The sequence below is a fragment of the Camponotus vicinus genome, unplaced genomic scaffold, assembly GCF_025532165.1.
Source record: "Camponotus vicinus isolate PSW18456_S1 unplaced genomic scaffold, iyCamVici1.0 SCAF_9, whole genome shotgun sequence".
Lineage (NCBI taxonomy): Eukaryota > Metazoa > Arthropoda > Insecta > Hymenoptera > Formicidae > Camponotus > Camponotus vicinus.
Window position 1 is genome coordinate 552,237 of NW_028141981.1, and position 16,042 is coordinate 568,278.

Consider the following 16,042-nt stretch of genomic DNA (forward strand, 5'->3'; position numbering starts at 1 on the left):
TATCTGGACGTTAAAAGTTTAGAGATGCTTTGCAGTTTGGAGCAAAATTGCGCGTGACATTTTGAAATTTTATCGATAAAAAAGGAGATATTTTAAGGCCGAAGGTCCGGAATACTCGCGAGTTTAACGACATCGCGCTCTCATCCGGATCGGACGTTGTTTTCGTCCAAGGATTACGGGATTCTGCGGATAACGCATGTTGTGCAAGCGAATTTATGAGATATAGTCACGGTGTCACGGAGCGACGAACGGGCGAATCGAAAACATCTGTCGCGGCGTTCTCGCCGCGTGGGGCATGCATTTGCTCTCGGGTGTCGCAAAAAACCGCAACAGCCTGGAAAACGACGGGAGGCGTGCAAATACTGTCGCGAGCAGAGAGAATCGACTTTTCTCGCCCTCGTACTAAGCCTGCATAATCTACCTGCGATTTATCGCGCAAAACGCGTATCGTACGGTGTAACAAGTGTAATGGCTTTTGCCTGAAAAACGCTCTAGGTATGATCTTGAAAAAACATTGCTAAAATTTGTACCGTCGTCGGTGCAATATATCTCGATGTAATTTTGTTGCGTATACATTGAAATTGAATTATCTTATACATGCTTCAACTATTTTATACGTACAAAATTTAATATCGTTCTTATTTATACGGATCAGCTGTTCGAAATATCTCCAAGTGGAAAATTGTCTTTACAAAATCTGCGATTATTCAAAATATAAAAAGAGAGAGTATCTGTTGAAAATTACATTTCCCAGTTTTTCCAAACACACTTATAAATTTAATGGCAAAAAAAACGCTCGCGCGCTGAAAAAAATATGGAAATTTCAACTGTCGCATAGGGATAGGAAAGCGCACGAAATAGAGGCGGCGGAGGAAATGAGAAAAAAAAAAGATGTAATAAAGGGCGCGAGCATACGCACGCACACACGCGACACGCAACACCGGATACCACCCAGACGACGCCCACGCGGTATGCGTGCATGCGTGCGTGCTTGTAGTATACAACGTCGACAAAAGCGTCATCTTTCTTGTCGTAATAATAAAATAATCGATTGACGGATAAACGAAAGCGTCCGGTTACAATCGCTATTAATATGCGACTAATTACAATACATATACATTCGATCGCGAGTGCGATAATCTTTTTTAAATTGGAAATAATGCGAGATATATCCTTGATTTCCGATATAGTAAATATATAATAATTTAAAAAAACAAGTTTCAATCGATCGTGTCTATTGTACGCTCACTTTCTTTTCCTTGTCTGTAAAATTGCGTTAATCGATTCATTCATCCCAATTTTGATGATTTCATGAAAGAGATATTCGATTCGTCATGATTCACTGCTTTGCGTTGTAAATTTTTTTATCCTGCCCGATGATCGATAAGCGGCGTAACAGCGGGAAATGAATCGTACAATGCCATTCCGGACATTTTTCTAGATGGACGAAGAAAAGGATTCCTTCCTGCCAGTTCATTCTTTACGATACACCTCATTACGTGGCCATTATACGACGGAGCTGAGAAATCTGCCGTACAGGTAAAATTGACCCCAGGGAAGATATTTTCGGGAAAAGGCATTCTCGGGGAAGGGAAAGGAGAAAGGACGAAACCGGCTGTTCCTCGTGCAAAGTATCAGAGAAGGACAATGGACACGCTCTTCCGGCTTTTTCACCGGCTGCAACGTGATATCTACTTCAGTCTGATTTTGTTCTTAGATACTTGCGTTCATAGTCTCGAGTCATCGACACTGATGTATCGAGTCTTACGCATGACCGAGTCTTGTGCATAATACAACAAAATGTCATCGACAAATAATTTTGTGTATCGACTTGAATTGAATTCAAATTTTGATTAATCTAATCAAAACTATAATATAAATTTCAAATTAAATTGAATTAAAATTTAATGCATAATTTTTAAAAGATATATTTAATATTAAAATATAACAAAGTTCATCAGAAGAGCATACATCTCCGATTCTTAATCCTCCCCTGCCAAAAGGAAAATTTAGGGTCGAAAGTTAAATGTATTAGCGAGCCTTTCTTTGACATATAATCACGCGCCGAGAAATGGAATGTGGATGCCATATGGTCGGGATTTTTGCCCAATCGACGAACCAATCAACCAACCAACCAACCGACCGACCGACCGATCGACCGACCAACCAACCACCCACTCGTTTCACGAGACACGTTATTCGCGAGAAAGTTTATACATCTCTGTGTCGCGTTCATATATCTCGTACATGTGTGTGCGTAAGCGTGTATGTCCCGTTTTTTTGGCGTATCCTCTTAAACAGGGACGGACCTACGTAGCCTTGACGAGAGAGAGTGGAAAAACAATTACTAGGATGACAATGTTTTCCAAATATCAAATTTTGACAAGATTAAACCTTCCCTTTCTCGTTGAAATGGAAAACGAAATGTACATAATTACCGAGTTGATTGACGAAAAGCCATGTGCTGCTACGAGTCGTTTCATCGGGCGAGCGGAAGCGTAGCTCTAGATAAGCCGATTCCTTTGACATAACGACGTAAGGTTATCGGTTTATTATAACAGGAAATAACAAGGCACACGGAAATACACAGAGCGCGGAGAAATACGTCTGTATTATTAATATTTCATTGAAATTTCACACTCCAGAGTATTTGTTGCAAAATCCACTTGAAATTAACGGGATGTATACAATAGATTCACATTTTGTTCGCTTTTAATTCTCGATATTAAAATGTCGGTTCCCTTTCACGAAGGCAATTTTCTCAACTTTTTCTCCCACAATCGAGGAATCCGTAAAAAGCGACGAATAATGGTTTTGTAAAAGGGAGAGAGAGAGCTACTTATGTTTATATTTATCTATATACATGCGTATGTGAATACACGTACATATGTAAGCACGCTAGGTGCCTACGCACGTCGACCCACGCGCGGACGCGCTCTCTTCCCTCGCTCTCGCATGCGAAAAACTATTTTCGGCATTCAAGCGGCGTCGTGTACACGCAGAGAAATGCTGGAACGTCGGAATTACACGCGCGTACGTACGTGTGGGCGTGCATAGCGCGCGAGCGCACGCCCGCATTCGACTGCATCTTACGTATTTATAGCGGCCAACGAATATACGCGCGACGCGTACGCGATTTGCCTTTTCTTCCCTTTTTTCCTCCCTCCCTCCCCGCCTCCAACCCTCCCCTTCTCCATTTTCCACGTGCGCGCGCGCGCATCTCCGCGAATCTATGCAACGTTTATTCGACTCGTCAACACCGAATTATGTAGGAATTTATGCCATTTCCATCTTTGGACCGTCAAATTCTCAAAGATACGGACAATCCATGAAAATCTGGAAACTTTCAAAACAGCGTAGGCTCTTGGAGATGTTTACGCAGCGAGAGTTGCGCAACGCGATTTCGAGTGCAATGAAATTTGACTCTCATCGCCAAGTATGCCGTTGCAATGGTTTCACATTGTCATGAAATTTTATCGTATTCGACGGCAATTTCAACGATTGTCGAGTATTCAAAGTTGATTGTTCTTTTGAAAAAAAAAAAAAAAAATAACACGATTTATTCAAAGCATCCGAAAATTTCCAAATATTCGTATTGTCAAACATTCCGTACGCAAGTGTGCATCGTGTTGCAAAATGTTATCGCAGCCTTGTAACGGTGTAAATAAAAGTGCGAAAATACGTAGAGCGAAATTAAGCAGGTGGTCAAGACTGAAATTGAAGTTATAAAAGCGCGATCTATTCGCGGCGACGTGTGTCCCAACAGACACGTTTGTTCGTCTCTTTCATTGATCCAAGTGTCCACTTTATTTCAGGCTCGCCTACTTAAAATAAAACGAATCCGCACAAAGATTCTCGCATTCTCGCGCCTTGTCCATGACACGCTGCTCGTCGTGCTCTTCGAATTTGCTCTCGCTCTCGCCGTCCTATTTAAAGCCGGCGACTCCCATCCGAACGAGGTTCATTAAGCCTCTGTTTAATTCAAGTCGCTCGCGCCACTCCCGTCGGCCTTCGCTCGAGCGCCAATCAATCAGTTCTACGTCTACGCTGACGTCGATCATTGATCGATATACCAGCGCGAGCTCCGTCTTGAAAGCGGAGCTCGCGTTTCGACGCCGATAGCGCCAATCGTAAGTGGGAAAATAAACGGAAGCGAGACAGTCGCGTTTCTCCGCCTGCTCGTAGCATACACAGGGTGTCCCACATAAAAACGATTCATCTTTGGTGTAGAAAAATTGTATAAATTTCCAATTTAATATCTGGAACAAATCCGCTTACGGTTAATTGGAAAATTTTGTTGTTTCTTTATATTTGTAAAAATTCGTATTCCAAAATCGCTCGAAACTTTTGATATCTGCAGCTATCTTTAGCTCTCTACTTGAACTCTTATCCGTATCTTAAGCTCTTATCGTACATGTCTTTAAATAATATCGGTAAATTCGAAATATACTCGGTACTTGAATAGTCGAGTATACTCGCGTACTTTCGCCGCATCATTCCTTATACTATATATCGACGAGGGACCTCGCTCTCGGCGTCGCATTCTGAATGAAACTTGGAGCGAGACCGCGTCGAGAGAGGAACCAGCGAGGGGTCAACGTTCCCTTTCCCCCCCAAGGACGGCCAGGGAAAAGTTAAAGAACAACCGGGGATGGGAGAGAGGGAGAAAGAAGAGGAGAAGGAGGAGACAGAAAGAGTCGCGTACGCAAAAGGGGAATGGACACCAAGAGACGCAACGGGAGACGAAAATGCGATGAGAAAACGAAATGGAAAGAGAAATTTCTTCATTCTCGTGTTCTCTTAATTCTCGATTATAATTGTGTATAGAGGGTGCAATGTGCGCCAAATAAAACACAAAATTGTAAATATTTATATAACATCCTAATATAATAAATTAACTTGAAAATCGAGCCGAAAAGAGAGATTACAAAATTGATAATCTTTAATTGAGCGGTTGCGATATAATAGAAATGTGTTGATTACGCGATTAATTACGATGCGTCATCTTATTAATTGGGAAACAGAAATCGCGCATTACGTCATTATGATCGCGTTAATTTGCTGATTGTTGGAGATTAACCATATATAGATGCTTGAGGCTTTTGTACCTGACAAATTTTCGAAACATTATCAAAGCGAATAATAATTCACTCTTGATCAAATTATAGTCCAAAGTATCGCTTTTATTTAATACGGGATATCGCAGAGTAATTCGAATCGGTCTTGATATGTACGATAGGAAAAGTAGGTGCGGTGCACGAGGGTTTAATCCTTTTAAGTTGAAAGCCCAGTTGATATCGTTGGGGTAAAAGCGAGATATAATTGTCAATTAGACCGCACCTAATTCGTGACACACGCTCTCTACTCTCACATTTCTCCGATATTTTTTTCGCAAATATATATATATATCTCACGACACGTTGATATCGCCAATGTCACCGATATAACGAGAGAGCAATATAATTAGACGCGTCACACTTGTGAATACGGAAAAAATTGCGATACGCAACACGAAGCAACAATCTAAAAATTTAAATTCCTCTTACATAATAAGGATAACGTATACTAGCATCTCGTCACGTTTGTTTTTCACCGTTCGCCGGAAATAAGTTTATCTCGTTATCTCATCTCTGTTCACCTCGACCGCCTATATATATATAAATATCTTTACATATCCGATAAAGACACTATCTTTGCGCGAATGTATAATTTCAATCATTTCGCTTGTGCTGCACAATGCCGTATTCATTGCGTTCCAGAATATGTTTCCAGAAATAATATTTTGATATACACAATTCCGAAATCTTAAACATACAACTGTTTATATCTCAACTATCCTATAATAAAAATAATCCAGCATTCAAGTTGTAATAGATGCTGCATTTTATGTGTTACGGATTTAATATCAATTTTATTTCAACATTATTTACAAATTTTATTTCAACATTATCTACAAATGTTACTCAACGTTTGTATATCGTACACAAATGTTAATTAACATTTTAACTTGTAATTAATAAGTAAAAAATAAAAAAAATATATATATAATATACACAAATATATTTGTGTGAAAAAATGAGACAAATATATTACTTTATCATATGTATTGTAAATGAATTTTAATTTAAAATTAATTAATTTTGTCATTTACAAATTATTTTGGACAAATGAACTTGGATATTTGATTAAAAAGAAAACAGACAGGCGCGGAAGCCAACGAAAGATTCGGCTTTCCCATGACCACATATTTGTTATCGACACGATTACATAATTACGCTCTTATCTATATCGATTGACCTCGCCGTATTGATTCACGTTAATCACGATTAATCACGACGATTCGAAAGAGACACCTCGCCGCCGAAAAAGCGGCGAACACAAACACAGAAATACAGAAATCATGTCAGTAATAAATTTTGTAGCATTTAATTTCCGGTCGAGGAAATGTCGACAAATCGTTCAATCGCTCTGCTCTATAATCGTTATCGAATCTCCTCGTTTAGTGATCAGTCGACAAGACGAAACAAAAAAAGAGACAGATGGAAAGAGAAAAAAATATTTTCGCCTTGAGATACATACCAGGAGCAGAAGATCGGTCGATGTTACGAAACGATAATATCGTTGTAAATTAAATATTTTCTACAAACGCGTATATGATAAATTTTCAGCAGTTTGTAGATTCAAGATATCGTTACTTGATCAAATAAAAATTGGATTAAGGTTGCCTGTTTCGGCAAATAAGTACAAATATATATATATATATATATATACACACAAGTAAATCAATGGCACATGATACAATTTTTCGTGCTACGTTACAAGCTAAAAAAATTATTAGAGATACTGCAAACATATGCCTAGTGCATTTTTATTACAATTTATTAAACATGCAATTTAGTATAAAAAAAATCGTACCATATGCCGTTGCTTTTAGATCATCGATCGCATATAAAACGTGAATTCTCGGGAGGAATCGATAAAGAGGAGTGCTAGAAAGAGACACTCTCGAATCGCACGGTAAATGAATGGCGCGGCGGGAGAAGAGAGGGGAGAGAAGGACGAACGATCGGCGGCGGAAGAGAGAAAAAAAGAGAGAGAGAGAGAGGGAGAGAGAAGGAGGGAGGGAGAGATCGCGGAGAGGCCGGATGTGACGCGACAACGCATAACGACGACTCGCTTGTAGATTGCATTCGATGCTCGCGCAAAACCAGACGAGAGGAAGAAAAGATTGCGAATAGCGAAAGGGAAAGACAGATAGAGACGCAGACGAGGACGGAGAATAGGCAAAGAGAGAAGAGAGAAGATCGAAATGGAGGAACGTGAGATAACGGAGTTGGCAAACATGAAGATAGCGTGGCACTGGTATTCTCGTGTTATTTGAGCGAGAGAAAGAGAGAGAGAGAACGAAGAATAAGAAGGAAAGAGAGGGACATGTATCGCGAATGAAAAGAAGAGAGAGAGACAGAGAGGGGGAGAGAGAGATACGCGATTATATATCGAGATTCGAGCGCGAATTTGATCCGCTACTGGGAATCAGGGGAAGCTCGATAGGCTTAGCCTTAGGATATCGAGAATACATCTATGCCGTGTAGAATTAACTTATTGTAAGATTAACACGATCCAGGTATCGATACAGAGCGTGCGCGCATGTTTAAAGCTACACGTCAGAAGGTCGCGTGTTTCCACAAGACGTTGGACTTGTTCAGATATAATTGGATTAGTATTATAGCGATAAATGCAAAATAATGAAGAAAAATGTTTAGTTATTGACGCATATTATTCTACAGATTAATATCTTGCATGATAGTGATGAGAAGGAAAAGTAGAAAGAATAGATTTCTTTACAAAAAATATGCTATTATATTTCTCCAACAATTTTATTATACTTTAATATCTCTTGTAAATTGTCATTTTTTGCTCTAAAAGAAATTAAATATATTGACAATCTTTGAAATGTGACAAACAAATTTTTCTCCGATGAATACCGCGCAATATATCGAGAATCATATCAGCCTCTTTAATGGTATTCATTAAATATACGTTTAATTAATGGATAAATGACAAAATATACATCGATAAGATATTATTATTTTTATCAAACTTTTAGATACAGTAATAACATTAGATAGTAATAATAGAGACAAATTTCAAAATTTAGATATATATTTCCTAAATGAATATTGGGGTTTTCGATATCTTGAAAATCGTTTCTTATTTAGAACAAAACGAGGAATAAACTAGGACAACGATCACCACGTGCACGTAAGACCGATAGATATATCTATTCACTTTTTATCTGGGATATGCATATTCGTGTGACGCGAAAACAAAAATAAAATGAAAAAAAATATGTTAAGAATAACTTTTATCTACGAGTCTATTATCGTTTCCTATTATCAAAGCTATTAAAGTGTAATCGAGACAAATTTTTATATGTCAAATATATAATAAAATATAATAAATGTCTAAAATGTTCTAAAAATTGACTGAAAATTAAAGCGTCATTCGTTAATCGACGCACTACCGTGCAATATATCTCAAAAAGTAATTATACTATAACGGAATGTCAATGCGCGAGTCCTCAATGAGTCCTCGACGAGTCGTACGAGTCATGCGAGAAGATGACGTTCGGATCGCACCTCGAGAGAATCCGAGGCTACTCGTTTTCGCGCGCCGGACGAGTCGCCTACTTTTGCACCATGCGTGGAAATCATGGTTTCATTCATGCCGGATCGACTTTGCGGCGTATATGGCGCGCGTGTGTGTCTCTCGCGAGGCATGTGCGAGAACGTCATCGATAGAGGTCTACCTCGCCGAACAATCGATGTGTATCGTAGCGCGCTTGCTCGAAAGGACACGCGCATAGTCGCGCGCGCGAACATGTGTGTGTGCGCGCACGTGCATATGTGTGTGCGCACGTGCATATGTGTGCGCGCGTGTGCGCGAAACTCGCACGGCGAGCCGAGTAGCATTCACGGCGTGTGGTGCCAATGAGAGCGGGCGAACGACGTGTTCCGAGCCTCTGTGTCAATAAGCCGTACACGCGCGCGCACACACATGGGCGCCGCGCTATAGCGGGTGACTCGCAGAAACGACTCGGCCGTTCGAGGACACGTCGCGACAAGTTAGTTTCACAACCAACGCGTTTTCAGCAGTATCCATCGACTAACAAGTTGGATCCGTTGTTTATCATGTAGTAGATTAAATCAACCTCCGAAAATATGATATTATGCATCCGGCAAACTCTTGTACGATGAGGAAGCAGAAAAATCCAAAGCGATTAAAATTAGAGCGATCGATCAAAATTGCACACGCGTCTCTTTCAATATTTCTTGTAAACTTTAGATCTCGACCCGCACGACAAGTCGCCTCGAACGGCGAAGGAGAGAGAGAGAGAGAGAGAGAGGAGGGCATGCGCGCGCACGTGCATTTACGCGCGACGCGAGTTTTACGAAAGAGACGACGGCGCGACTTTCTCGCAAACTTTCTACACCTGTGGGTTTCATTCACCGCTTCGCCCCTGTGACTGGTTCGGTCTCTATGAAAGCGTAGTGTGACTCAATGCGCGCAACGAGTCACGCTGGTCTAACCGTCGATGGAGTTGGCACCAAGTCGCGCGACCTCGTCCAAGAGAGAGCGACGACGCGGCGAAGGAGACGGACAGATTTATTGTGTTCCGCGAGAAAATTCGCCGAGAACAAATATGCAATCGACATAGATCCAACTATGCGAGCGGCTAAAAATATTGACGGAAAGAGAGAGAGAGAGAGAGAGAGAAGGGGGAAGCATCTCTTAAGAAGATTTCAAATTTAATTTCCATTTATATTTATAATCGAGCTCCTAAAAAAATGTTAATTAAACGCTCAATTTCAAACAAACGCAGTTGCCATCTTTGTAATATTTTCATTAACGCGTGCACTCGGCACATGAGTATTAGATGAAATTTTTTTTTAATCACTTCTATACAAAAAAAAATATGCGACGCAATTCCGAGGGGATTTACTCCTCGATCCGATGGATTAAGCGACCGGGAGAACGCGGATTATTTTTCGGAGCTTTATCGCTCCCGATCGAGCGATGATTAGCGCCGGCTTGGAAATAACAAGACGAAATTTCGTAAACGAGCACGCGGTTTCCAGATTTACCCGCGATTCCTCTCTCTCTCTTTCTCTCTTTCGTCGCGTGTCGTCTCGTTTCCAAATGTTTCGTCTGCGTTTCGCCAAGAACGCGACGTGTAAATAGTGTCGCGAATGTAACCGATATATCTATCGGTCTACATGGATTTTTGGACGAATCAAAAAATCCAAATATTTTAAATTTCGTATCTCGCTATCGAATATTCAAGTATTCGGCGTTTAAATTCGAGTGGAAATTTTTCCATAAACTAAAATTAATCGAAACTTAATAGAATTCACCGTTAATCGTACAAAGCGATTAACATCGTCAACGACGGAAATTTTCAGGACGACAATCATCTCGCAATAGTCGAGATGGAGCGTTCGTTAGCTTCGGGTCACCCCGTATGCCGTTACTAATGACACACAAGCGCGCTGTGAATCGACGGTTATGCGCTCATTACGAAACCCCGGTTCTCTTCTCGTCGACTACGAGAGTACGGGCAAATAAACAGAAGCGGAGCAAGATGAACAAAAAAAAAGGAAAAAAAGAGGAGCGTCGGCAGCCAGTTGGTCCGGGTCATTTGCCCGTCAGCCGTCCATCCCGGATGTTGTTTTTCCGACGAAATCGTTCGATAAACTTCCAATCGACCGCGCCGGAAGGCACGCATCTAGCGGAATGTCGAGATATCCGTCATTTTCACCTGTGCGCGATATACCGTCTGCGCGCTATTCGCCGATAGCGCGATATCGCGAATATTACCACGTATCAGCGAGCAAAGATGGGTAACCACGTGATATTCGTCACGTCAATTTGGAGACGGAGAGTCGGAGATAAATGTGAAAAATGTTCAATGCGCGCGATAATTCCACTTCCCCTCGTTCCGAAAACATTTTTATTTTTTTCATCATCTTTATACAATCGCGTATAATAATAAACTATCGATATATTTCGATCGAGAAAATGTGTTTCGCTCAATCAAGGAGACTCCTTTGAAAGCGCCGACAAAACTCACGTGACTCGCACGTCAGAGAGGAGGTGAGAAGGAAATTAATTTCAAATTAATTAGAAATTCGCGCACTCGTCCATCTTTTTCGCAAACGTCATTTTTACTCGCGCATTCTAATCGGGACTCGATGCCGAATAAAGGCGCGACTACCTCGGAGCAGCCTGGAGAACGGTCGGTGTACGTCACTCGCGAAATAAAAAGGCAGGTGATGGAGAAATTGGTGCACTCACCGGTACGACTAGGAGGCCGTGGAGGCGCAGGATACTGGGGCGGCGTCAAGAGCGGCGGCTGCGGCGACACTCGAACAACGGCCGAGGAGGTCGTTGAGCCTTGGGGGGACGTGGACAACGTGGCTGGCACAATCGCGGCCGCTGTCGTCGTCGTCGTCGTCGTCGTCGTCGTCGTCGGCAGCGGCGGCGCCGTCGTCGTCGTAGCCGCCGTCGTTGTCGTATTATTCGCCGTCGACGCCGGACGTCGCGGCGCGTCGCACCTTAATACGACGGCGGCGTTGAGCGGACGAAGCAGCGCCGGGAGCGGGTTGTTGTCCGAGGTATCCACACTTTCGGCACTTCCGTTATCACTCGTACTCCTCTTTTACCACGGATTCTTTTTTTTTCTACGTACGAAACGTCGCGCACACTCGCAGGGTAATATATTACGCGTGTCGTCGCGTACGCCAACGTATGTATCGCGGGTGCATTCGCAAATCACGACGCCAGAGTACGGTTCGCCACTTCCGGTGCAACCGAGAGAGACTGAACGTCGGTTCGTGAACTCAAATTCCACCTCTTCCCGCTTCTCCTTCTTCTCCCTTCCTTCTCCTCCTCTTCTTTCTTCTCCAACTACTACTCTACTACTGCCGTACCGTTGCCGCTGCGGCTGCGGCTGCGGCCGCCGCTACTAGTGTACTACTACTACTACTACTACTACTACTACTATTACTACTACTACTACTTCTCCCCGCTCGCACTTCCGGCACAGGTCACAACGTCACAGCACGCAAGCACATACGTATCTCCCAAGGCGAGCACGATCCGGGAGTGCGGAAACGACATTAGAGGCGAGTCGGAGCGCACGCGCGCTTGCGCGCGCGCGCGCAAGCTCGCTCGCTTCGACTTCTCTCGACTCGATCGAGAATGCGGCGAGCAACGCCGCTTCGCGTCCGGAACTGGATAGACCGGCCACGAATGTAGCGAACGAGACAGAGAGGAGGAAACGGAATGACGGCCGAGAGTAAAAGAGAGAGGGAGAGAGAGAGAGAAGAAGAGAGAAAGAGAGAGAGAGAGAGAGGGACACGCGCGCGGTGACACAACACAGCGACGACGGAGAGATCGGTACACCGCGGGGTCCTCTCGCGCACTGGCCAACACATACGACGAGGCTCTCTTTCGGTGCCCCGACACGACGCGCTCTCTCGCCTGCCTCTTCTCTCTTTCTCCCTCCCTCTCTCTCTTTCCCGCAGACCGCGTACGCGATCGCTCTCGAGCGACGAGGAGGGAACCCGCACGATTACTACCAACGCGCGAGACGGAGACGGACCGTGCGGCGCGAGAGAGATAAAAGTATAGGGAAACGAGAGAGAAAGAGAGAGACACACACACAGAGAGAGATTAAAGTGGGGAGAGAGGTGGAAAGAGAAAGAGAGAGAGGAGAGGGAAAAGAGAAGGACAGCCGATTGAATCTCGCGTAGGCTGTCTGCCAGTAAACAGGCTCCTTCATTCACTGCTTATTTTATACGTACGGCCCCTATATGCCCCACAGAAATAGCCACTCTCGTCCCGTCCTCGTCGCACGCACGCACGCACGCACGCACGCACGTTTGTACGCACGGGCCGGATACGCTCTCTCGCGCTCGCGTCTCTCTCTCTCTCTCTCTCTCCTCTTTCTCTTTTCCAATCCGACTCTCTCCCCCCGTATTTCTGGCTCTCCTTTCTCTCGCGCTCCCGCATTCGTGTCACGCGGCTCGCATCTCGGATAACCGCGTTGGTCTCGGTGAAAAAATGCCAAGCGGGAGTACGTCGCGCTCCTCCTCGCGCATCCTTCCACCCTCTCGGCGACCTTTTCTCCCCGGTGTCCTTTCCCTCCTTCTTCGGACGGTTCGCTGTCTTCCGCTGTAAACGGTAGCGCGTTGTCGACGACGATGACAGGTGCGTAAACACTCTTGGTGACGTCTCGTCGATTCGAATCTGTTGGATTTATGGATGGTTAACGATGACGGTAAAGAGTTCCTTTCACTCGTGCGTCTTTATCGTCGTCGCCTCGACGACAGCGAATTCGTATCTGTTTCGCGAAAATTCCGTCTTTGAACCTAATCGGAGCTTACTTTCCGAGCGTATCGCTGCAACGCGTCTTTGATGACGACACGCGCCAATTGACGGCAGCGACGATTTTTTGGCGAGGAACAGGGGGAGGGATAGATACGATGTCGCACCTTCTCACCGGATAGATAAATCGGGCTAGCGAACGATGTAGGAGCTTGCGCCTCCGCCGCTTCTCCCGAATGGCGAGCCTCCGGGTCGCGCTAATGTGTATTACACACACCCTACGCGCACTCAAACACGCGCGCGGGTCTCTCCGAGATACCGGGTGATGTATACTTGTGTGCGCCTCCTCTACCCTTCCTCGTCTCCCGCGTGGCCGAGACGAGGACGGTGGAATTACGAGCGGGCAGAGTGGAAGGAAGTAAAAAGAGACGGAAAGGAAAGGCCGTCAGGGGAGTTGGCCGAAGGGCGAGCAGCGAGGAGAAGCAAGGAGGACGTGGAGGCAACGATTGCGCGCGCGCGCACACGCGTCGCGTACGCGCGTCCGCTCGCTCAGCCGAGCGTACGCGAGGGAGACGGCGGAGTGAAGTTGCGCGCGGGAGAGAGAGAGAGAGAGAGAGAGGCGAAGGTTCAGCTGGCCTCGGCAGCCATGCCGGTGGACGGATCGCGGCGAGTGCGAGTCAGGCGCGTATTATCTCGTCGCCGGGGCCACCGGTCGAGTCTCCTCCGTCGGCCCTTCCTCTCGATCCTCTCTTCCCGGACGAATATTCCCAGACTATCCGCTCGGATCCCTGTCCGCCATCCGGGACCCTCCCGGTCGACGCGACGCGACGCGAGTGACGTGACGTGACGTTTCCTAACCTCCTTCGCGTCACCCTAGTCGGCGGCATTCCATCGACGGACACCGCAAAGATTCCTCGCCGGTCCTCGAGGCTCGCACTCGCGTGGAAATCTGTCACCGAGTAACGCGCGCGACTCGCGGCGGGACGTGTCCGGCAGATGCTACCGCGATGGATGACAGGACGTTCGCGCAATGTCCAACGAATCGCGTCCCGCCGCTTCCACGAAACGCGTTTTCGCAAGGTATCGTACGCGGCACAACGACTCCACTCGCAAACACGGCGGACTCGCTACTGTTTTTCCTTCTCTCTCTCTCCTTGTCTCTCCTTGTCCCTCCTTGTCCAGCAGCGGCGATCGCTTTCTGGAACGACCGGATAGCACACGGCGCTGCTGCGGCGACGTAAACTCCTCACTCACACGCGAACACGGCGAACGGCGCACGGCGCTTCTCTCTCTCGTCCACCGTAGACGAGGCGCGCATGCGCCGCGCTCTCTCGCATTGAAAGGCGTGCGCGCGCGCGAAGCACCCACACGCGCGCCTCGCGCATCCACCGAGGCACCGTGACATTTGCGAGCCTTCTCCCTTCTCCCCAGCCCAGCCCGCGTCCTCCTATACTCGACGAGTCGGACGCGATACTTCATTCATGCTCGTATTGTGCGGCCAGGACCGACCCGCCGAGCCGCGATACCACGCTCGAGAGAAACGAGTACTTTGGAAAAATTTTTAAACAATTGCATTTCCCGATTATAAATCCAATTTCGTTTCTCGTTCTCTCTTGTTTTATTATACTCGATATATATCTAACATGTACATTTATTTATACAGAGTAAATTTCCATTTATTTTTCTTTACATGCTATCGCGATTGAAAAAAAGGTCTCTCCTCATGATATATATTTTATAAATTTTACGCGTCGCTTTTCGCTAATTTTGTTTTCCGTCTTTTTCCCTTTTTGCAAAAAAATTTGATCCTTTCCGCCTACAATTTCCGTTTGCCCTTGCATGCGCGTAATAATAATTAATTGTTTAAAAAGACGGTAGTCGAGAGCCGAGTTCTCCCCGGAGGACGCTCGAGGGGAGCACGGCAATAGTAGAATGGGTGTATCCGTTCAGGTGATCGAACGTTGTAACACACGGATCCTGCGGCGCGTATAATAGTATCGGGCTCTCTCCCACATGTCGGAGCGACTCGGTTCTCTTCGTAAACGTCCGCCGACTACATCCTCTTTCGTCCTTGTCGCACGCCCTTTGCGAACCGTCGCTCCCTCTCCCGCTCCTTCGACCTCCTCTCTTCTCGCTCCCTTCCTCCTCCTCTTCCTTCTTCCCCTCCTCCTCCTCCTCCTCCTCTCCTGCAACATTCTACGCTCGTTCCATTTGCTCGCGGGTATGTCGTACGGAGGTGCCGTGCGTGTATTAAATATATGTTTGTAGGTGCGTTGCTCCTCCTATATACCCGCCTAGGCAGACGGCAAGAAGGAGAGAGATAAAGAATAGACATGTCCTTTTCGTCCTTTTTTACTTTTGGCGAAAACATAACGCAGTTCCAGTGACGCGAAAATACAGTCCTATAAATTTGTTTAATATTTTTGTACGCTTTTCTCTACGTGTTGATGATTATGTTGTATTACAAGTCACATTTTGATACGTTACTAATTCAATTATTAATATATCCAACTTTTATGTAAAGAATTATATATACAATTTTTATTAAAATTTTTATAAGTTGAGCTCTTTCCCTTTCTCGTTCAATTTATAGCATGATTGGTCGTATGAAAAATGACTACGTTCAATCTAGGAACCTTATTTTATATAAACA

General features: G+C 45.0%; 1 protein-coding gene across 1 annotated transcript in view; it reads right to left on the bottom strand.

Annotated features, from left to right (window-relative positions):
* The window catches only part of Sty (sprouty signaling antagonist), a 30,480-nt gene extending 16,204 nt beyond the window's left edge, over positions 1-14,276 (bottom strand). The window contains exons 1-2 of the mRNA XM_083109033.1: positions 14,262-14,276; positions 11,356-11,716 (exon numbers count right to left, since the gene is read on the bottom strand). Of these exons, the coding sequence (XP_082965159.1) occupies positions 11,356-11,716; positions 14,262-14,276 (376 nt within the window). The remainder of the gene's footprint in view (positions 1-11,355; positions 11,717-14,261) is intronic.
* Between the last annotated feature and the right edge of the window lie 1,766 nt (positions 14,277-16,042).